The sequence below is a fragment of the Temnothorax curvispinosus genome, unplaced genomic scaffold (assembly GCF_003070985.1).
Source record: "Temnothorax curvispinosus isolate PA1 unplaced genomic scaffold, ASM307098v1 QBEX01005624.1, whole genome shotgun sequence".
Classification (NCBI taxonomy): Eukaryota; Metazoa; Arthropoda; class Insecta; order Hymenoptera; family Formicidae; genus Temnothorax; species Temnothorax curvispinosus.
In genome coordinates, this window is record NW_020215404.1 from 220,075 (window position 1) to 243,924 (window position 23,850).

Here is a 23,850-nt window from a genome sequence, read left to right on the forward strand (position 1 = left end):
TTTTCGACATTTTAGAACATTCTAAACCTATTTCCATCAAAATCTCGAAAAAAAATTTTTTTACCATCACAAAGCTTCCTCTATAAGGAAGCAAAATTGAATTATCGTATAAATATACTACTAGTAAATTGATATCGTTAAACTGTACTCTCTAAAATTTACTGCTACAAAAAATTCCACAAATATTCGTACATTTATATTATAACATATAATAATTGTAATGTTACACTAAGTTTTTTGTATCATTCCGAAACTTTCATGTATGTTGTATTTTAGTACCGTAACCCTTGTTAGTCTTTATAATTTTGTAATGATCTAAAATGTATAGCAAACGATATGTGGTTTGTTGTATTCTTCTTCTTGAAAACGTATACAACTCGCGCGTGTCTTCGGAGCAGTTTTGATAATATAATAAAATACAATCGGCTACTATAGGCTCCGTGCAATATAGCGAGTTTGTTATTGTGTATAAGATCGCCTCTTAAATTCATCTGTAGATGAATCAGTAAAGTAACGCGGATCCGAAGAAAAATATAAATTTAAATGCAAAGAATAAGTCAAATACTAAATATCGTTGAAAGAATGGGAAATTATGTTGTGATACTTTCTTGCCAGAAAGAATACAACAGGCTGAGGTAAAAACAACTTTTATAGAGCCTTAATGTGACCATCGCAGACATTACGCTTCAGGATTTGGAGACGAGGGTGATCGGGACTTTTGGTATTTCTCTCCCGTTTTTCCGTAGATACATTGACGATATTGTGACGGCAGTTTCCCCCTCCATGTTTAATATGGTATTACACGCTTTTAACTCCTATCATCCGAGGTTACAATTCACTATGGAGGTAAAAACTAATAATAGAATTAATTTCCTTGACGTAACCCTGATTACAACGAATAATTTTATCATTTTTGACTGGTATCATAAGCCTACTTTCTCGGGAAGATATCTTCACTTTGAGTCTCGACACCCCCTCTGCCAAAAGAGAGGTACGGCTATAGGCCTCATAGACAGGGCATTTCGTTTCTCGCACCCATGTTTTCACCAAAAAAACTTTGAGTTTGTGATCAACACGTTGATGAATAATGGCTACCCACTCACGTTCATTTTCAGGGTGCACGAGAGACTTAAATTTCTTATCTAACAATGCAAATAACGCACAAACGACGATCAGTTTGTCTAGCGATGGTGTGGCGCGCTCGACTTATTTCAAAATCCCGTACGTTCCGAATATCTCTGAGCAGTTTAGACCGGTGATCAGAGATCTGGACTCGAAATTATCTTTCACCGGTATGAACAAGCTCAAGCGTTTTATCCGCGTACATAAGGATGCCTTGCCTAATCAATCCCGTCACTACCTTTCTCCTCTCACTTAACCCTTTGGACCAACAGCTTAACGTCTCTTGCCAGTCTTGCCGAAAGACGGAGCCCAGTTTGCTCCGCATAAGAGTCTTTCTTGCACGGAGGGCGCAGCTTTCGGAAAATAAATTCCATGTTTACGTGCTCAAGTGGACTCGAACCTGGTTTCTCAGATTACGAGTCAGACGCTCTACCACTAGATGTCCGCCGACCTCTGCGTAGCGACGTTGTTTACAAAATGTTCTGTAATGATTGCAACGCATCCTATGTCGATCAGACGAGTAGACAGCTAAAAAACACGTATTGCTGAACACCGCAATTACATAAAAAAAATACGTCGCAACACTCAATCATTACAGAACATAGGAGGGAGTATGGTTATGAATTCGCGTGAGACAATGTTGAGATTCTAGACGAAGAGCATTTTTACGGCAGACGACTCCTATCAGAAATTATTTTTATAAAAAGACAAGCTAATAACTTAAATCTTCATAGCAACACGGATAATCTTAGTATAATCGAAAATTTATCTAAGATCTAAAGTCGCAATGATATGATCGGCCTTCTGTTTTTGTTTGTATCATTCTGATATTTGTCACTAACAATGTGGTGATTATGTAAATATGACTTTGTCGCCCCGTCTGAACGCTTCTGGTATCTTTCTTGATGTGCTTGGTGAGTGGCCTCTCTTACTACATCTCTTTTTATTTTATTTTTTTGGAGATTTATCATAGCTCTAATTTAAGATCAATGCTATATGCATCATCCACAAATACATCTTTCCATGGCTGGTACTGTGGAGAAGCCGGCTTCCCTTGGCATCGACGTTTGACTCGAGAGACGTTTATCATTATAAAATTATAAACAATTATGTATACATGTATATAATTATTATTAATTATCTACGATTCGCATGTATCGATTCTCTAGATATGTATCTCTTTATAGTTGCTGAAGATGGTCCAAATTGACGAATCGAAACGTACGTAGTCATTAAAAATTAAAGGAGTTACATCTCTGTGCACCACCAACAGCGCCTGGCTCTTATTTAGCAATCACCAATACAACACATTTCATGGACTGCATGTCTCTTTATTTTTGCATAAACTTACCATGCCACATTCTTCATCACCCCTTAAAATCTAAAGGAAACATTTCTGACCGTTCTCTCCCGGGAAAAGTTGTTTATTTTGTTCCCATGAATCCCTTTTCCTTTGTCTACATAGTTTTTTAACACCTTGTATATGGTAATTTTTCTTCATTTATTTAAACTTAACCTTTCAGAAAAAGAAAGCATACTCCTAAAAATAATCTTTTTAATTTTTTTTATTACTTTTCCTGCATATACAAACAGAGATACAAAGAAAAGAAAACATACATAGGCATATTTTATACATAATTATATATTCAAGTAATTTCTTTAAATCGACCGTGACTGGCAATATATATATAATGGCTTTTCGATATGAACATTGAAAAACCGTGAGCCAACTTGGTTTGTCGGATTCACACAGCATTTTTATCCGGATGAATCATCAAGACATTATTAATTTCGACCATGGGTTTTGGTCAGTTGTAATTTCTAAATTAAATGGTTTTAAATTTTTATTGCGAAAAAATATTACCCCAGCCAGAGTTTGAACCTGGAACATCCCGTATACCGTGCGGGTGTCGTGCATATTCGACCACTGGGGCTGTGGTAATATTTATCGCAATAACAACTATAAGATGGAGCACCGATTCTTCAGTCGACGGTGTATAATAACAGAATAATAAATTTCTTTCGCCAGTATAGAATAACAATTCAAGTAATTTCTTTAAATCGACCGCGACTGGCAATATATAACGTCTTTTCGATATGAACATTGAAAAACCGTGAGCCAACTTGGTTTGTCGGATTTACACAGCATTTTTTTCCTGATCAATTATCGAGACATTATTAATTTCGACCATGGGTTTTGGTCAGTTGATGTAATTTCTAAATTAAAGATTTTTTTTGCAATAAAAATTTAAAACTATTTAATTTAGAAATTACATCAACTGACCAAAACCCATGGTCGAAATTAATAATGTCTCGATGATTGATCCGGAAAAAAATGCTGTGTGAATCCGACAAACCAAGTTGGCTCACGGTTTTTCAATGTTCATATCGAAAAGACGTTATATATTGCCAGTCACGGTCAATTTAAAGAAATTACTTGAATTGTTATTTTATACTGGCGAAAGAAATTTATTATTCTATAATTATATATATTTATTATATTTTTATATAAACATTTTTTTACCAGGATTATATATTTGATATAATTATATTATACTATATGTCTATATATATATATATGTACATATACATAGATATACAATGCATATAATGTTATGGGTGTTTCGTTTTAAATGATACAATGAATTATCTCGTCAACCGATGATTTTATTGAAAAATGTTTCGAACAAAAGTTGCATGGTTTGGAAGGGAACACATGATGAAAATATGAACTTGACCTTGAGTGATCTTATCAAAGTCAGCACAAGGTCACTTTGAATTTTTTAAATAAAATCCCCTATTTTTATTGCATATTCTTATAGCCCTTGTCGAGACGTTTTCAAAACACTATAATAAAGTTCTCTATCGTTAAGAATTTTTTGAGATATTTCAAAGAGTGACCTCAAAATTGGATATTTTTAGCCTATTTTGGTGGCTCTCAAAATTCGAATCAAATTGTATGCCAAACAATGCTACATGATGGGACATTAATCTAAAAAAAATTAAAATTGAGTATAGGCCTAGTTTTGGAGATACGGGGAGTCAAAGTAGCCAAATTCCCAATATTATTCAAATACAGTAGATTCAGTAAATTCAGTAGATTCAAATACAGGAAATTCCCTTTATTTTAAAAATTATCTTTTTTCAGGCGCGGTTTTCAGCCAAAGAGTAAGTCCTACGAAAAAAATAAAAAAAACTTTTTTTGTGCAGAATTCCTAGACAAACAACTTTTATTGGGAACATTTTTTCGTATCTCTATCCGTTTTCCAGAAATTCAGCAAAAACTTCTTTTGGGGATAGTTTTATCTTTTAAAAAATTACGTAACAAGGGTGGAGGGGGTGGATTTTTAGTGCGGTGGTTAAAGAATCATTCAGACTAATTCTATTCAAAATACCACTATTATCGAAAAAGTTTTAACATCCTTTTGTGTCTATTGTACTTGGATAATATTGGAAATTTGGCCACTTTGACTCCCCGTATCTTCAAAACTAGGCCTATGCTCAACTTTAATTTTTTTTAGATTAATGTCTCATCATGTAGCATTGTTTGACATACAATTTGATTCGAATTACGAGGGCCACCAAAATAGGCTAAAAATGTCCAATTTTGGAGTCACTCTTTTGTCATAATATTTTTCATTAAAATGTGAAATATCTCGTAAAATATTCACTTTCCGATGACTACCTTGATACTTTCATATGTAAAATAATGAATGGAATCGAATAATAATATTATCTTCTACATTTGCAATTTTGTAAAGTTGAATGCGTCTACAAGATGCAATAAAAAATTTTTAAATAATTTTTTTATTCTACGTATAAAAGTATCAAAATAAAGTCATCAAAAAATGAATATTTTACGAGATATTTCATATTTCATATTAAAAACATCATGAAAAAATTTGAAATATATCAGAAAATTCTTAACAAAAGAGAGCTTTATTATAGTGTTTTGAAAACGTCTTGCCAAGGGCTATAAGAATATGCAATAAAAAATACGGAGTTTCATTTAAGAAAATATCAATTACATTGACCTGGCCTTGAAAAGGTCACTCAAGGTCAAGTACATATTTTCATCATGTATTCCCCTCCAAACCATGCAACTTCATCTAAAACATTTTTCATAAAAATCATCGGTTGACGAGATAATCGACTGTATCATTTAAAACAAAACACCCTGTATATACGCGTGTGCGCATGCGTATGAATGTATACAAAGTAAACAGTTAAAATATTTTACAATATTTTAACATAATCTTTTAAAATAAATATTTTAGCAGAAATGTATTAGACAAATGTTATTTGTTTTTATGAAATATTAGACAGATATTTATATAAACTTCAGTAGCCTTACCAAGATTATCTTAAATTTTTTAAATAAGATTTCTCACTTATTATTGCATACAGGGTGTCTCTGAACTCAGTGCCAAAATTAGTACAGCGGCTTTAGCACATGAAAATAAGTCGAAAATGTCTGATTTTCGAAAATTTCTTTGTCGACTTTAACACACTTTCTCAGCACGAATTAATAAATTATTTCGAGCTTTTTGAAAAATGTTTAGAGTTTCGCGGATGGCATCGCGGAAGCATTAAGTGTCCATAGTTGAACGGGGATTGTTTCGCCCCGGAGGCTAGATTTGTGATATTGTTACTCGAAAGACCAGAAGGGGGTAGTTACCCCTTACGACTAATGATAACGCGAAAGATGCGCATGCAGCAAGATTGTAAAGCGAAAAGCGACTCACCGGGATGCGCCGGTCGCCTTGGCTCCGTCGGGCTTCGTCCTGTCCGGGCCTCGTGGCCGCTCAGGTGTCCTCTTCTGATTCCGCATGCAAAACGCAAAGCAAGGCAGGCACGTGCAAGCAAGCGAAAGCAAAGCAGTAGCAAGCGTAGGCAGGAAGTCGTGATCATGCGGCCGGCGCTTCTCAAGATCCCTTATGTGTGTGTGTGTGTGTGTGTGTGTGTGTGTGCCGTAAGACGGCTTGCCGAAAAGTGTATGTGCCGTAGGACGGCTTGACGACGAATGTATGTCTGTCTACCGTGAGACAGTTTGACGATGAGTGTCTATCCTTTCCGCGGTCCTGCAATGTGCCGCGGGCGAGTAGTTGTTCCCTTTTTGGGGGGAGCGGATGCCGTCGGCGGATGGGCGATGGCAACACCGATAGGTGAGTCGCATAATTCTACTGCTCGCAATCCGCCGACGTTTCGCGCAAAATTACAAAGAAAATGATAACTAGACAAATGACGAATTTTAACGATTATTTACAGCTATGTACAAGGCGATACGCCAAACATATACCGCCCACCAAAATACGACGTATTTTCTACGCTTGAGCAGGTTCCTCTGGCGAAGTGTCCATCGGCAGTGGGCACAACTTCACCAGAGGACGAGTAAGGGTGCCATCCGCCGTCCTCACCGTCGCGACCCGAGAGACGCCGTCACGGCCCGGGTGTAATTCCACGATCCGCCCTCGTCTCCACTGTAGGGAGGGGCGTTCTCGTTTTTTAACAGGACCAACGTGTCCTTTTTTACTGCGGACGCCGACTTTAACCACTTTGGACGTTGCTGGAGGGTGTGCAGGTACTCGTCATGCCACCGTTTTCAGAACTGTTGGTGCATGTGCTGCACCAGTTGCCACTGATCGAGCCTACCTAGCGGCACCGGTTCTAGGTCCGGATATGTGACGGCTACGAGAGTTTCCAAAGTGAGGAAGTGCCCCGGGGAGAGCACCTCGAGGTCGTTAGAATCGGAGCTAGTGGGACATAGGGGCCTGGAGTTCAGGATGGCTTCGACTTGCGTTATGAATGTGCCAAACTCCTCCATGGTGAGGATCTGCGCTCCTATGACGCGTTTCAAGTGAGTCTACATGGGGTGCGTTCGGTTTGGACGCTCACGCGCTGTAAGCGCTCACGCTTATAAGCGCTGTTTTCAATCGTTCGATTTGGTATCTGAGCGCTTACACAATAGTAAGAAATGTCGTTCGTTTTGGCAATGTAAGCGACTATGAGCACGTCAAAATAGCAGACGATAGGTTATTGTGTGTTATATTTGCACAAATAATAACATTATTAGAATTATTATTCGATGAGGAAGAATATTTAATTTTTAAAATAAATCCTTTTTTTTTTAGAATAAACCGAGCAACATTTAATTTTATTCTACAAATTTTAAAACCTAAAATTACTAATAATAAGATCAAAATTAAAACGTAAAATAATATCACCTAAAAAACAATTATTTATCGCTATATGAAAAATGGTCACCCCGGATTCACATCGGTATGTTATTAATATTATTATTACACATTGTTGTTTCAATATTTAAATCAAATAAAGGGAAGTGAAAGAGGCAATGCCACGTGCGGTAATTAATGCGCAATTAAAATAAGTCAATAATAAAATATATATATTAGTTAATACAAATTCGGACGTTTCGACACTTTTTGTGTCGTCTTCAGCGTAAAAATGAAAATAATACATGAAAATTTCAGTCAATAAATTAAGACGATAAATTACAGTCAATCGCGACAAAATGAGTCAATCAGTAGAAAAGCGCAGTCAAATCAATAAAATAAAATTCATACGAATGTTTGGTAGTCTGTTAGTTTTCTAAACCATGAATCGGAGTCGCAATAGTTAAAAAACGCAATGTATCAGTATTAAAATTACAATCACAAATTCTCACTTACGGAGCATTACAGACCAGTAAGTCGCAGTGTTAAAATGTATCTGTCGCTCTGACATATCGTGAGTGAGTGAAGCATTGGTAGAAATCGGAAGGTTAACATAATAAAAGCGGTGTATACATAAGTTAATGGTGGGGATAAAAATTCACAACAAATAACTCTAAATTTTTTAAACAGAACAATTTAAGAACATAACAAGGGATTTAAAAGTGAGATTATTGTATAATAGCTTAAACAAAATGCGAACCTTTATAAAAACTCATAAGGATAGTCTCCCACGTTCTAAATAATGTAACGTAGTATACAAAATTAACTGTAATGATTGCGACGCATCTTATGTAGGCCAAACGAGCAGACAATTACAAACAAGAATTAAAGAACACCAGAACTATATATATAAATTAGAATACCTACATCTAATCATTCTTTATAACAGATCATAGATTAGCATTGAATCATAATTTCGATTGGGATAATGTGGAAATTCTATAGATAATGAATCGTATTTTTATAAACGCTTAATTTCCGAGATGCTGTGCATAAAGAGACAGGAATGGATTGAATTTGCAGACGGACACGGAAGGTTTACCGGATACTTATTTGAACGTTATTGATGGGTTATCAAAAATTTAGAGTTATTTGTTGTGAATTTTTATCCCCACAATTAACTCGAATGTATACACCGCTTTTATTATGTTAACCTTCCGATTTCTACCAACGCTTATTCACTCACTCACGACATGTCAGAGCGACAGATACATTTTAACACTGCGACTTACTGGTCTGTAATGGTCCGTAAGCAAAAATTCGTGATTGTAATTTTAATACTGATACATTGCGTTTTTTAACATATTGCGACTCCGATTCACGGTTTAGAAAGGACAATCGAATCTCTTCTTTCTACCTGGTCTGGTCTTCCAACCTGGGAGTAAACGTCGAAGGTGCGATCAATTCGGAGCATTTGCATATCCTGACAGACTACCGAACATTCGTATGAATTTTATTTTATTGATTTGACTGCGTTTTTCTACTGATTGACTCATTGTATCGCGATTGACTGTAATTTATTGTTTGACATTTTCATGTAATATTTTCATTTTTACGCTGAAGATGACACAAAAAAGTGTTGTAACGTCCAAATTTGTATTAACTAATATATTTTATTATTGACTTATTTTGATTGCACATTAATTACCGCGCGTGGCTCTGATTGCCTTTCTCACTTCCCTTTATTTGATTTATTCAGGAGAGCCTATATTTCGTTTATTCAATTTTTAATTTATATTTGTGTATGCATATAATTTTTCCTTGCTTAATATTTAAATTATGTACAGATCCATTTGTGAGAAATTCAATGTAGGGAAAGCCACTGCGTTAAATGCTGGAAATTGTAATATGGTTACAATTTTTCCGTCTTTAATTTGATTCGACGACATGTTTGTTGATATGCAATTCGCTAACAATGCGTTCCGAAATGAACGTAAGCGCTTGCGCTTGATCACGCTCACACTGCCCTACCTTGCAGAAATAAGCGTTTATCAGCAGAAGTTATGACGTCAACGATGACGTCATTAGTCGATCCGTAAGCGCTTACAACGCCAAAGCGAACGACGTGAGTAACGCTCATAAGCGCTTACAGCGCGTGAGCGTCCAAACCGAACGCACCCATGGACTTGACCCCCGCTTCCCAGAGACCACCGAAGTGTGGCGCCGAGGAGGGATTAAACGTCCACTGAATTCCTTCTGTCTCCGAGGCCGCCTGCATGTAGTGAGCGAGCTCTCGATGAGCTCCAACAAAATTGGTGCCACAGTCGCTGTACATCCGCGAGCAGCAGTCGCGCCTAGCGACGAAGCGTCTCAGAGCCGACAGAAACGATTCGGTAGATAGAGAAAACGCGAGTTCTAGGTGAACTGCCTTTGTGGTGAAGCAGACAAAAAGGCACACGTAGGCCTTGAACGGAGTTGCTCCGCGCGAACGACGATTATAAACTGGGAATGTCCCGGCATAGTCGACCCCAGTGATTGAAAAGGGCTTGGCCTGGCGTACTCGGTCCAGGGGCAGATCCGCCATGGGCGGTTGCACCGTGTGTGGATTCGCCCTGAAACACTGATAACAGCGCGATAGGCAGCATTTTATGGCCTGATGGGCCCCCAGAATCCAGAAGTTTTGTGACAAGAGATAATGTAACGCTCGACGTCCCGGATGCAAATGTAGGCAGTGGGTGCGCTCTACGATAAGTTCCGTGAGTTGATGTCGGGTAGGCAACAATGCTGGGTGCTTAGCTTCGTGTGAGAAAACGGAATAAGTCAGTCTGCCGCCCACCCTAATGACCCCGCGAGCGTCCAAGAAGGGGGCAAGCTTTTGCAGAGATTTGGAGCAACTCTGATTGCGTCTTAATCTACCGATGTCCTCTGCAAAACAGCGAGACTGAACGAATTTGACGAGGTGTAACAAAGTCGAATGGAATTCGATTTGATCCACTGCGAGAGTGAGCGTGTTTGGTCTAGTTCTATTAATGAATCGGAGACAATATGCGAACACTCTGATGAGTTTGTCTAACGACAAAAAGCGGTCAAAAAGCGAATCGACAACCGCAATAGAATTTGCGTCATCGGCAGGATTCATAGAGACGAAAGCGCGAGGATTTCCTTCCTCCTCGGGGAGGTCCTCAACCTCCAATGTCGTTTCTTGAGTGGGTTCGAAGTCGACGAGCCATGCAGGGCCGGTCTACCACAGCGGGTGGTCGATTAGTTCCTGGGGAAGCAAGCCCCTTGAGCAACAATCAGCGGGGTTAGATTTGGTATCGACATGTTTCCAGCAAGAGATATCCGTGTTGGACTGGATGCGTGCGACGCGATTGCGCACGAACGTCTCTCAACGGTGCGGAGCCGAGCGTATCCACGCAAGGGTAACCTCAGAATCCGATCAGGCGTATGTATAGTCGATGGCGACCTCAGGTCGGAGAATTTTCCCGGCATACTCTAACAAGTCTGACAGTAAAACAGCCGCAGAAAGCTCGAGTCTCGGTAATGTGATGGCCTTGAGTGGGGCCACTTTTGATTTGGCGATGAGCACGCAAATCACCACGCCGCTCTCGGCGACGATTCTAATATATACAACGGCTCCGTAGCCCTGCTCGCTCGCGTCGCAAAATCCGTGAACCTCTCGCCTGATCACGTTGTCTACCGCGATAGTGCGAAGTATGCGAATGGAGGCTAACGCAGAGAGCTCTGACTTGTATTTTTCCCATCTAGAACATATCTCCGGAGGAGGCCTGTCGTCCCACTCCACCTTGAGCATCCAGAGTTGCTGGATCAATCGTTTGGCTGCGAACGTGAGCGGTGTCAAGAACCCCAATGGGTCAAAGATGCGAGCTAGCTCAAAGAGAATATTGCGTTTGGTGCAGTCCCTGTCCAACGGATTGACCTGAAAGCCAAAACTGTCCGTTTGCGGATGCCAACAAAGTCCAAGAACCTTATAAAACTGATCTTCAGGTGATTCAAAGGATAGTAACGATTGACTACAGAGTTCCGGGTCTAGATCCGCTAGAACCGACGGATGGCTGCTGGCCCACTTCCTGAGTTCGAAGCCTGCCGTTTTCAGCAAGGCCTGTAGCTGCCGTTGAAACTCACGGGCCTTCTCCTTTGACTCGACGCTCGCGACCACATTGTCGACATAAACACTCTCCTCTGAAACGGCCGCAGCCAACGGGTAGCTTATTTTGCCTTCAGCCGCTAACTTCAACAAGCAGGCAATCGCTAGGAACGGAGAGCATGTCAATCCGAAAATGACGGTCAGCAAAAGGTAGTCCGAGATCGGGTCGTTCTCTGAGAAACGCCACAAGATTCGCTGGTAGTCACACTGACCGAGTTCGACCAAGATTTGAACGAACATCTGCTTGACGTCCGCGGTGAGCGCCACAAGGCCGATCCGGAATCTCAATAATATCACAACTATGTCTGACTGTAACTTGGGACCGGATTGCAACACTTGATTCAGCGAGACGCCGTTCAGGTTCTTAGCTGATGCGTCGAACACGACACGCAATTTCGTAGTCGTGCTATCTGATTTAAAAACCCCGTGATGGGGCAAGTAGAATACAGGCCCGTCTACCGGGAACGGCTGCTTAATCAATCTCATATAACCATTATCCAAGTAATCCTGCATGAATTTACTGTAGTTCATTTTGAATTTTGCATCCAATTTGAAGCGACGCTCAAGTGCGCGAAATCGGTTCAAAGCTACTTGACGCGTGCCAACGAAACAAGGTTTATCCTTCGTGAAAGGATACGACACTACAAAGCAACCAGATACATCGCGACGCGTGGTCCGCGCAAATAGTTCCTCGCAACGTTTATCTTCCTGTAAATACGGCGGAGCTGTAGGGATCCCGTCTAATTGCTAGAATCGGTTAAAAGATGCATCCAAGGAATCGAGAGTCAGAAACGAATGTGTAGACTGAGATGCTTGCGTCGACACTGAGCCGACCAGAACCCAGCCAAAGATAGAATTAAAGGCGTCTGGTTCACCTTTTCCTCCCACACGACGACCATCCCGAATCAACGAAGCAAAGATATCTGCGCCGATTAAGATGTCGACGGGGCCAGATCGGTGATACTGCGGATCCGCAAGTTTTAATCCCTGTAGATGTTTCCACGCTCTTGGTTCAATCTGACTACCCGGTAACTGGGCAGAGATGCGCGGAAGAACCGTAGCCTCTATTGACATGCGCGTGTTACTGTTGCCCTGTGTTTGAATCACGACTAAGGTGTTACCCCGGGTGGCAGCTGCCTTCGTATCATTCACCGCTAAGACTATGGTACGACACTTGGTTCGTCCGAAACCCCCCCTTTGCATGCAGTTCTCCGAAATAAAATTCAATTGACTGGCACTATCCAAAAGAATGCGAACAGGGAATGGATTCCCGTGGACGTCGAGAGCTTCGGCCTGTACCGTCGACAGTAATACTGTCAAACTCGATTTCGCAACGCTAGTTATGGTGACGAGGGGCTCGTTATTTTGTGACAAACTCTTGTCGACTGCCGATTCGGAAAAGGCTCCGGTATCCGCGGGGGCACTCGCTGAACCCGAATTCCGTTCGAAGTGCGATAGCGTATGATGCTTAGCCTGGCACGACCGACACGTCCCCGTCGATGGACAGTTGTTAGTGCCATAACCCGCGCGAAGGCAATTGAAGCACAAATTCGCGGTTTTCGCCGTGGAGTACCTTTCCCCAGGGGATAGTTTCAAGAATCGAGTGCACTTGAAGACGAGATGTTGTTCTTTGCACACCGGACACTCGGCAGCTCGAGTTGCGAGCGATGAAACTGACCCGGAATTTTTCGGCGAAGACAACTGTGATTTGAGCGACATGTTCGAGGGCCCCGACACGGACGCGAGGACCCGGCAGTGATCTGAGAGGAACTTTGTAAGTTGCGCATACTTCAGTATTTCTTCTGCCCAGTGTTTGGATTCAAACTTCTCGCGAAGCGAACGGGGTAATTTTTCTAGTAAAAATTTGAGCAGTAGGTAGTCCCAAGAGTCTGTGGAAAATCCTAAGGTTCGATGCCCGCGTATTCTCGGTAAATGTGTCCAACAGCGTACGCAGAGGGGCGGCTGAGTCCGTTTTTAACGGCTTAACGTTGAGCATCAAGTCCACGTGGTAATCCGTTAAAACTCATCTGTTCTGATATCGCGCAATCAAGGCGTTGTAAGCTATCGCGTAGTTATCGGCGGAGAGCGGGATGTTCTTGACGGTTGAGCGCTTCCCCTTTCAATGAGGCCACCAGATACTGGTACTTCTCCATGAAGGAGATACTCCGGTTCTCGTGAATGGAAACGTTGAATAATGCGATGAACGAAGGCCAAAGCGCGAGATCCCCCGAGAATTCCGGAAGTGAGATTTTGGGCAGTCGGATAGACGACGTTTGGACCGGGACCTGAGCGGCCGCGGCGGCCGCTCGGTCGGTGCCCACAAACTTCTCATAACGCCCGATTACCCCGAAGCGCATCGTATCGAATTCCTTACGAATTGCGTCTTCCGCGGTAAACTCCTCGTCTGAGGCGTCTTGGATTATTTTGAGGTAAGCCGCCTCAAAATCCTTAACCAATCCAGCCACGGTAGAGTATCTAACTAGGAAATTCGGCCTCTGCGCGACATTGTCCGCGGCGAGCATCGACAGCTCATAGATCTCCCTCATCCGCTGTATACACAACTCGCGTTTAGTTACGTGACCTCGGCTCATGATGATCGGAACGTGGAACATGTGCGCAAGGTCGAAGGTTCACGTGAGCTCGAAATAACAACAATCGAAGTAAGGGTTCGAATTCCTATGCGAAGGCTCGATGGAACATTCACGAGAGAATATTCTTTGACTATAATGCAACAATTGACGCGATAACATTACGGCACAAACGCAAGAAAACGAGAATCAAACACAGGATAAATCTCAAGGATGGTTGCAGAGGATAAACAAAATAAGAAAATAGTTGTATTAATGATCAAAATTATCAATTAGATTGGCACAGGTGCCCGGTTGCGACGAGAATTGCACTCAATCTCTATGGCGTTACGATTAGATCAGGGTGTGTTGCGCGCGGTGTTACGGCACGAGCAGCATACACGACATGAGCGATATATACGACACAAGCATTAAGGTGCCTTTTTATGCTGACGCTCGACGCTCATTTTCAGCGGCAAGAAGGTCGCATGACCACAATTGACGCCGGCGTCAATTGAAATTCATGAAAAGGAAAACAGCGTCAAAATTTCGGCGTCTTCGCGCTGCTTTGGCTTTGACGCTTGAAGTTGGAAAAATCCAACTTCTCTTTCTTGACGCTGGCATCATAGTGATGTCACGTGACGTCGCTCAACGCTGTTTTTCAGCGTCCCATGAATTGGCACCTTTCAGTACGACAATTTTTTTTGACTCGATTATAATTGCAATTATAACGTCTAATGATCAACTTGAAAGAACGCCAGAGTGTGGAGATATTTTATATCGGGAACCAGCGCCGACAACAATAATCTCGATCGATGGCAAATATGTTGACAAGAATTCCAACGATCGGAATATGTATTTCGAGTCGTGCCGAAGTCGACCCAGCAACAACGAGAAGTAGTGTAGCGCGTTATTATTGAGCGCAAGTCTATGTAGAAAAACAACGTGTATACACACGGCCGGCCCGTGACCGCGCCAAGGCCGCCGATAGCAAGACGAAAATGTATGGCTTGCCCGAGAATATTCGAAAGCTGAATATTTCGGTTACTATATTAATGATTACTGGTTTCTACTAATTACCGCGTCAATTGCGGATTTCACGATTAATGCAGATAACAGCGATGGCACGTGTTACTACGAGCGAGATTCCCGCGAGTATTCTCGTCGCGAATTAGGAATTGCGAACAAGAGATATTGCGCAAAACTGGAGATGATTAACACGCCGTGCGTTGTCGCACCTCACGATTACTAGAGCAAACAAATTGGCGAATTCACGACTAATGCAGATAACGACAATGGCACGGGTTACAACAAGCGAGAAGCTCACGCGAATATTCTCGTCGCAAAATAAGAACTGCGAGCGGGAGATATCGCGCGAGACTAGAGACTATCACGCGCCACGTGTTATTGCAATGTGTGACTACAAGAATGAGCGAATATTAGCAAATTAGCGAATAAAGCGAGATAAGCGAAAGGTCGGCGGTAATTTTCTAACGTGAAGATCCGCCTCGAAGGACCAATGAACGGGGATTGTTTCGCCCCGGAGGCTAGATTTGCGATATTGTTACTCGAAGGTCCAGAGAAGGGTAATTACCCCTCACGACTAATGATAACGCAAAAGATGCGCATGCAGCAAAATTGTAAAGCGAAAAACGACTCACCGGGATGCGCCGGTCGCCTTGGCTCCGTCGGGCTTCGTCCTGCCCGGGCCTCGTGGCCGCTTAGGTGTCCTTGTCTAATTCCGCATGCAAAACGCAAAGCAAAGCAGGCACGTGCAAGCAAGCGAAAGCAAAGCAGTAGCGAGCGTAGGCAGGAAGTCGTGATCATGCGGCCGGCGCTTCTCAAGATCCCGTGTGTGTGTGTGTGTGTGTGTGTGTGTGTGTGTGTGTGTGTGTGTGTGTGTGCCGTAAGACAGCTTGCCGAAAAGTGTAAGTGCCGTAGGACGGCTTGACGACAAATGTATGTCTACCGTGAGACGGTTTGACGATGAGTGTCTATCCTCTCCGCGGTCCTGCAATGTGCCGCGGGCGAGTAGTTATTCCCTTTTTGGGGGGAGCGGATGCCGTCGGCGGATGGGCGATGGCAGCACCGATAGGTGAGTCGCATAATTCTACTGTTCGCGATCCGCCGACGTTTCGCGCAAAATTACAAAGAAAATGATAACTAGACAAATGACGAATTTTAACGACTATTTACAGCTATGTACAAGGCGATGCGCTAAACAATAGTTGTTCTTCGATGGAGAAATTTTTTAGCATCTTTTGTAAAGCTTTAAACAGAGTAAAGAACATTAAACAACATTTACTTCAATTTATGTTTTCTTACGAAAGCAACTTCAATACCCTATAATTCTGAAACCGTTCGGATTCAAACATATATTTATTAGACATTTTTGACTTGTTTTCATGTGCTAAAGCCGCTGTACCAGTTTTAGCGCCAAGTTCAGAAACATCCTGTATTTTTGTAACTAATGCCAAGATGTTTTTATCATGATGTAATTATACTATTTTTCTTTATAAACGTTTTAAATTATGAACCACAAAACTTAGGATAAAAATCGCCAATATTCACATTATGCAACATATAATGTGAGACCGCATAATCAAATTTGTGTCGTATTATCTAACTTCTAACTTCTACAGTTTATAATTTTAAAAAATAAAATAAAAAATAACAATTTTTATTTAAAAAATTTAAAGTAATTTTGATTATGACTATCAAGAGCTTTATTAAAAAGAGATTCAATAGACATACATACATACGTCATACATACTATAGACATGCATACGTCTATAGTCTCACAAAACTAAATAACTTTGATCTAAAACATTTTTTAAAGATAATATAATGATAATATAATTAATCCTAGCTCTCCACACTCCGATCCAATAGACTGCTAAACGTTTTTCGGTTTTCTAGTTTTCACTAACATAGTTTTCTAGTTTCCTTATATAATAAGTTCAGTTCAAATTCAAATTATATTTTCTAGACCTGATATCATAAACATCTTATTCAGAGTCTGTATTGCCAATTTCTACAGCACAAGCTTAAAAATATTAATTAGAATAAAAATAACAATGTGACAAAGTCGAACGGTCTCACGGACCGGAGTGTGGCGAATTAAGCACTCAAAAATAAGTGTGGCTAGCTAGGGTTAAAAATGTTTTTTAAAGGTAAAAAAGTAAAATAATGTAACACACTTTAATTGCCCTATAACGAGTGTGTATGTCTGTGGAGCGGGAGGCGATGGGAGAGTGTATATATGTGTGTAAAATATCATACATAAATTGTAACATCTTTCAAAGAATTACTTTCGTGGTGCTCTCAAGAAATAAAATAGAGAATTTTTTTTCTCTAGACTCTTTCTTGTATCTGAGTGATATTGAGTTATAAATCATGGACAAAGTCCAATATAACTAAATACATATATATATACACGAAAAATGTATATGTAATATGTTAATACTATATATTTGACGTTTGAACTTACGCTAGATGTCACATTCCCTTGGTAGGTATGCTGCGTCGGCATTTCGTCTTGGTAGTAATCATCGTTCTGGGCACCCGGTACATTTTGGACAAAGTCGAGAAGCCGACGATTTGGGCTGTCAGGCGTAGTAGGCAGGTCATTCGGTAAATTCGGAAAACAAGCATTAGACGTACTGCGCCGATGTCGCGATAGACTATAATGCTCATAATTGCGGTAACAACCGGGCCCGGTCTGAGCAGGTCCACGGCCGCATGCAGATTCCCCCTCCGTGCTGTTACCATCCACCCCAGACATGTTATGACCTTGAAACAAGTTCAGGTGTTGTTCTTTAGAATAAAAGAATAAATTGCTGAAGAGATTAATTAATGGATACTATTATTTAAATGTAAACTATTACTTAAATAAGTAACTATCCAATAACTTATATTCTTATATGTAGACTTAGGAAAAAGGAATGGAGAGAGGTGGGAGAGAAAAAGAAAGAGAGAGAAGAGAGAAAAATAAAAACTCAATTAATTTTTTTAACAGTCTGAATATTGAAAGAATTATACTTGAAAGAAAATGTAAACATATATAAAACACAAAGCTCCTCTTATGAGGAAGCTTGTATTTTATTTGATGCATAATTATTAGTATTTATTAGTTTGGCTTCCTTATAAAGGAAGCTTTATGAGTAAAATAAGCAATGGTAGCGATCTGTAATGATGAGGAAGCAATGTGCAAGTTTTTAATTTGCACACTTTTTTTAATTTTAAATTTAACCTTTTTATGAATTGAAAAAGGGTCAGGAGAGTTCGGCTCAAACCGCCGTGCAAAACAGACGTGTGTCCCCTGCTTTCTCGTTCGCTTAGTGTGCCTGTTGCGCAGTCTCTAGTAGTGCATTGGTTTTAAGCTACGCGGGAGTACTTACAATTAGCTTGAACTCTTTTCGGGGGGGGTTTTTATTTTTTCTACTAATTGTTGTTTCTCTCTCGGAGGGGAGCGTTGTTCAAGTTTTTAGTTAATTTGGTATGGATTCGCCGGATCACGTCGCCACGTCGGGGCAGCTCTCACGTGATAGCTCTCGTACCTCAGATGAAAAGCTAGCCCTACAATGTCGCTAATAAGAAAATGAGAATTTGCGTCTCAGAACAGAAATTCGACAAGATTACAAAGGACTTCAGGATCGAGGATAACATTTCGGATAGAAACCGCAGAAATCATTCCTCTAAAAAGCAGAGAAACGAGGAGCTTTGCAAGCGGCAAAACCTAACTATTGACGCGGGAATTTACACTTTGAAGAAGATATAGAAGTGGACGTGGGCTCCCCCGTGAATGTAGGGGACAATCGGGGCCGCGATCTTTTAATAAACCAAGCGACCCCGACCAACTGTAGCGATTTGAATGTAGATATTCGCAACACGCCGCCTGCTCGCAATGATCACGTGACTAAACAGACGATACACGTGATACTGCCGTGGACAATGTTATGCCTCCTTTTGACAAGGAATCCTATATTGTAAGTGGTTCTACTTTGAAGAAATGTGACCCTGGAAATTATTTGTTTGACGCGCAACGCTTTGCTAGATTTGAGGACAACTTTAAAGGTATCGCTAAAATAACTTTACGCCTCCCCCCCGATCAAACTACCACAAAAAAAGGTAAGAACCTTATTAAAATATGGCTGGTTCTCTCAAATTTACAAAATGACAGATACAATTTCATCTAATTAGTGACGCGCATGAATGGATTAACGAGATTCCCACTGTCCCTATCTACTATCTAGCGAAACCACTGCCAAGGGAACGGGCTTGGAAAAATTAGCGGGGAAAGAAGACCCTGTTGAGCTTGACTCTAGTCTGGCACATTTGAATCTGCCCTGTATCTGTAACTATGATTAATCATTTTTCGGCAGAGGCGGAGTTTAAAAATTTTAGAGACGCTAATCGCGCGCTGGAAATTATAGATAAGCTCAGTGACCCGATTAAATTTAAAGCTCATTTGGAGCAACTTTCTATAATTTGCAAAGGTGTAATTTTGGATTGGTCGACGACGATCCATGAGCTGTGGTCGATGATTCGTGACAAGTCAAATATTCTCAGACTAGAACGAATGTACCGACGGAAATGGAACTCTACTACTAAGAAATCTTATTTACTAGCAACAGATAATATTGTAGTTACTTTCAAAGAGAATAAAGTCAGAGACTTAAAAATTTTTGCCAGCAGAGTCGGACTCACTCAGAGTTAGACCGTACGTACCTCAAGCGAGACAATGCTTTAACTGTTTTAGATTCGGTCATACAAAAATTGCATGTAAAAGCGAAACTCGCTATATTATTTGCGGCGACAAATCCCACGGTCAGTGTGACAAATCTTTACGATGATGTAACTGTGGAGGTCAGCACAAGTCCATGTTTAGAGATCCCACGACAGATACTTGAATCCTGATGCCTGGCCAAGCTTGCCGCCCTCCTCTAAGGTTACACCACCCGTAAGAATTAAAATAATTAAAAAAATCGGTTTCCAGAAAATAGATAACAAAAATCTATACACTCTATAGCACTCCCCGGAAAATTCTACCCCTATTTTATATACTTTTGGTAAAAATTCGGTCCAATAGTTTTTAAGTTAAAAACGTTCAAACATAACGGCCCCAAACATACACCACCCGTAAGAATTTTATATAATAGTATAGATTCAATTATTGTTCCTTTTCTACAAACCCATTGAATTAATTAGATTAAATTACAATTGTTACAGTATAGTCCACTTCAAATTCAACGTTTTAACTGTTGCGTTAATTTTAGTTGTAATAATTTGTATCGTATGTTAACTTTATCCAAAATATAATCTCTAATTTTTATGTGACACTGAAGATGGTCCTATAAAGGTCCGAAATGTTTGTTATTTTTTACTTTAATATAGAATTTTTTAACACTAACACCTTGTTACGACTCGACGCTCCTTTTTCTTTGATTAATTTTTAATCTTGTGAGCCTTTAATTTTGTTATATTTTCAAAATTTTCGTATGTCCACCAGATCATGTCAAAAAAATATTTTTAAAAATATTTTTAAAATATTGCAAATAAATATATTTAATATATATCTTTACATCTGTTAACTGCTATAAACACTCGCGGTATCTTTACTCAGTCTCGCAGTATTACTCGAAACTTTATCGCGGATGGTTTGTCGGTGGCTCGTAGAGATTCCCGATTCGGTATTCAATCAACACACGAAAACTAAAGTCTCGATATAAATGTCTTTAATATGATATCTCAGGATACACTCTTTTGTAAGAATCACACTTGTTACGGGCCGCTGCCCTACGGCTCCTGCTTCACGCTCGCTCGCTATTCTCCCTCTCTTGCTCTCACACTCTTTCTACCTTCTATCTTCCTGACTCTCACTAACTTTTTGTCTGTCTCTCTTTCACACACCACACCAACGCTCGCGCTCCAGCGTCATTTCGGGTTACTCTTTCGCTCGCTCATTGGCTGTCGCCATTGGTCGCCATTACTCTTTATAACGCTCCGTCTCTCTATCTCATTCGCTCGCTTAGTACGATCGTTATCATTAATTGTGATAACGATTTGTTATTACATTTTACTTTGGAAAATATTATTTTGTATATCTATATCATTGCAGCAATGTTGGGTAAGCCTTCCGTTGTATTGCTGGCAAAGATATGTCTTGCGAATGTCATGATTTTGCTTCGCCGGAGGCCTGCTTATATTAGCCCTCAACTTTTACTTACGACTTACGAGTTAGTCTTACCATTATATGCTGCTTAGTGGCGTCGTTGCGAACTAGCACGGAAAGATGCTCTACCATGCATCTTACTTAATTAAGAATATTTCATATTTCAAAAATATTTGAAAAAAATTATAGAACCAATAAAAAAATATTTTTTAAATATTTTGGAACAAGATTATAAAACAATAAATATGTAGATTTGAATTCATATTTTAAAAATATATTTCAAATATTTAAGAAAATATTGTCTGGGTGATAAAATAGAATATCTTTAAAAATATTTTTAAAAGATTCTTAAAATATTCTGACAAATTTTATCACAAAAGATTAAAAATCTTATCTTAAAATAGAAATATGTAGAAATATTTTTTGAAAATATTTTGTGCTGTATGGGTACACACACACACACGCGCGCGCGCGGGAGGGAATGCAGAAGGGGCCTTTGGCCCCCCTCCCGCACCCACCTCCGCCGGTAGGCAGCGTGAACTTCGCTTTACAACTTAAAGTATATGCTAAGTTGTAAAGCGAAATTGTAAAGCACATGCATGAAGGGGTGCAGGGGAGCAAAGCCTTCCCGCCCACGCATGTTAGCTTCCCTGCACCCCTCCATGCATGTGCTTTAAGCGAGAAACACAGACTTTTGCATAACGCATAATACGTAAGCATAAGAGAACTGATTGGTCTATTTCCTTATGCACATGTGTATGGACCAATCAATTTTCTTATACTTACGCATTATGCGTTGTGCCGAAGTGTGTGCTCCCCGCTTTATAATTTCGCTTTACAGTCTTCCCGCTGTTCTTACATCTCTCCACTGATGGCGGTAGCAGTTCCGTCTGTATAGAGGCCCTATATAAGAGTCTGGTCACTGAATGGACTTACGCCTATTGGCTCGATCAACTTTTTGTAACAAAATGGCGAAACCAATTGGAATGTGACTACAGCCCCCTTCTCCTTCTTCTTCTTTGGGTTAAAGCTGATGACTCCAGTCTCTGAATGTCCTTGACTCTAGATGCTAGAGTCCCTGCATGGTGGAAGAAAACAAGGTGAGTCAATTTTCGTTCGCTTTGCGCAACTCACCAAATCCGCCATCTTATTTTACAAACACATGCTTGGTCGTGTATACGTGTTGTATACAAGCTATTGACTGTGATCTGAGAATTGTCAAAACTTCTAAAAAGGTGTATTTATTTATTCAGATAGTTTCTTCGGTGACTTTTTCGACAGATAGGTAATTTCATTTTTAATTTGTTATTTTGATATGGAAGTTTGGCACGGTAAAGAACTTCTCGAATACAGGACTGAACGAACATCAGTGTGAAGAGATTAGGAAACCTAACCTGTCAATAAAATATCATTTTCCAGATTTATTTTCCACCAATCATGGTCTACTGCGCTATTAAAAGATGTAAGAATAATTTGAAAAAAAAAAACGAAAAATTCCAGCTGTAGAAAAATAAGTTATTTTCGTTTTCCGAAAAATCAACTTTGGAAAGAATAGGTGAAATTCTGTGGGAACCCAAAAATCAATCTAGCAACTGGTGAGTGAAAATACTCGATAAAATCGGAACTTAATTGTCTGTTTATTATGATTATCATCATTATCATTTTAAAAAATATTTCATTCCGCAGCGAGAATGTGTTCAGTTTATTTTCCGGAAGGTGCGTACCGAGAAAAAACATGGGTGCAATAGCAGTATCCTGAGCTAATGAAATGTGAGTCGCGTTTGAAAGATGATGCTGTACCATCCAAATTTTTGGCTCCCGAATTTTCCACAGCTTGTACCAAGCTCACGTCGCAGGGCATAATTGAAATTGACCGCAACGAAAATTCCATTGTGTCACTGGGAGAAACTAACATCACTTTTCAATTAACAAGCTTGGAAATTCAAGAATTAATTCCAGCCGGTAGCTCTCAATCAGAAGATTTCATCGAAGACAGCAATCAATTGGAACATTTATTAAAGAAATTAGAAAGGTTGAAGGAGGAAAATAAAAATCTGAAAGAATTATTTTATCAAAAATTAACAAGCACTGTAACAACTGTGCCGCAATTAACACGTAGAACTACGTCTATTAGAATAGAACATAACCAACGAAAGCGAAAACATTTAGCAACCAACGAAGAGGTCGCACTATCCAAAATTCCCAAAAAATATTAAAAAATTTTCGAAAAATCGATGAAGTATCAAGAGAACATAACCAACGATGAGCGGAAACATTTAGCTTACATCGAAATCTTTCAAAAACTATATAATAAAGTATATTTTCCTTTAATACTTTTCGAGAACAAACCCATATCGAAAAATTAACCACGAAAACATTTAGCTTACATCGAGAGCTTTCAAAAAATATATAATAAAGTATATTTTTCTTTAATACTTTTCGAGAAAAAGAAAACGTTGCATGAAAACGTTGCAAGAAACCGTTGCAGTCATACCCCCATACCCCCCGAGAAAGACGTAGCTCTACGTCAAAAGTTTGATAGATCAATGAGAAAAACAAAGTAATTCATGAGAGAGACAAAATTATAAATGAGAAAGATGAAATTATTAATAAGAAAGATAAAATTTATCAATGAGAAAGAAAAAA

General features: G+C 39.9%; 1 protein-coding gene across 4 annotated transcripts in view; it reads right to left on the bottom strand.

The window, feature by feature from the left end:
- The window catches only part of LOC112454986 (potassium voltage-gated channel protein Shab-like), a 307,820-nt gene that overhangs the window by 203,860 nt on the left and 80,110 nt on the right, over positions 1-23,850 (bottom strand). For all 4 annotated transcript variants that reach the window (XR_003040808.1, XM_025016652.1, XM_025016650.1 and 1 more), the window contains exon 2: positions 17,521-17,822. Coding sequence is in view for 3 of the 4 variants with exons in the window: in XM_025016652.1 (XP_024872420.1) it covers positions 17,521-17,822 (302 nt within the window). In the remaining variant the exon portion in view is untranslated. The remainder of the gene's footprint in view (positions 1-17,520; positions 17,823-23,850) is intronic.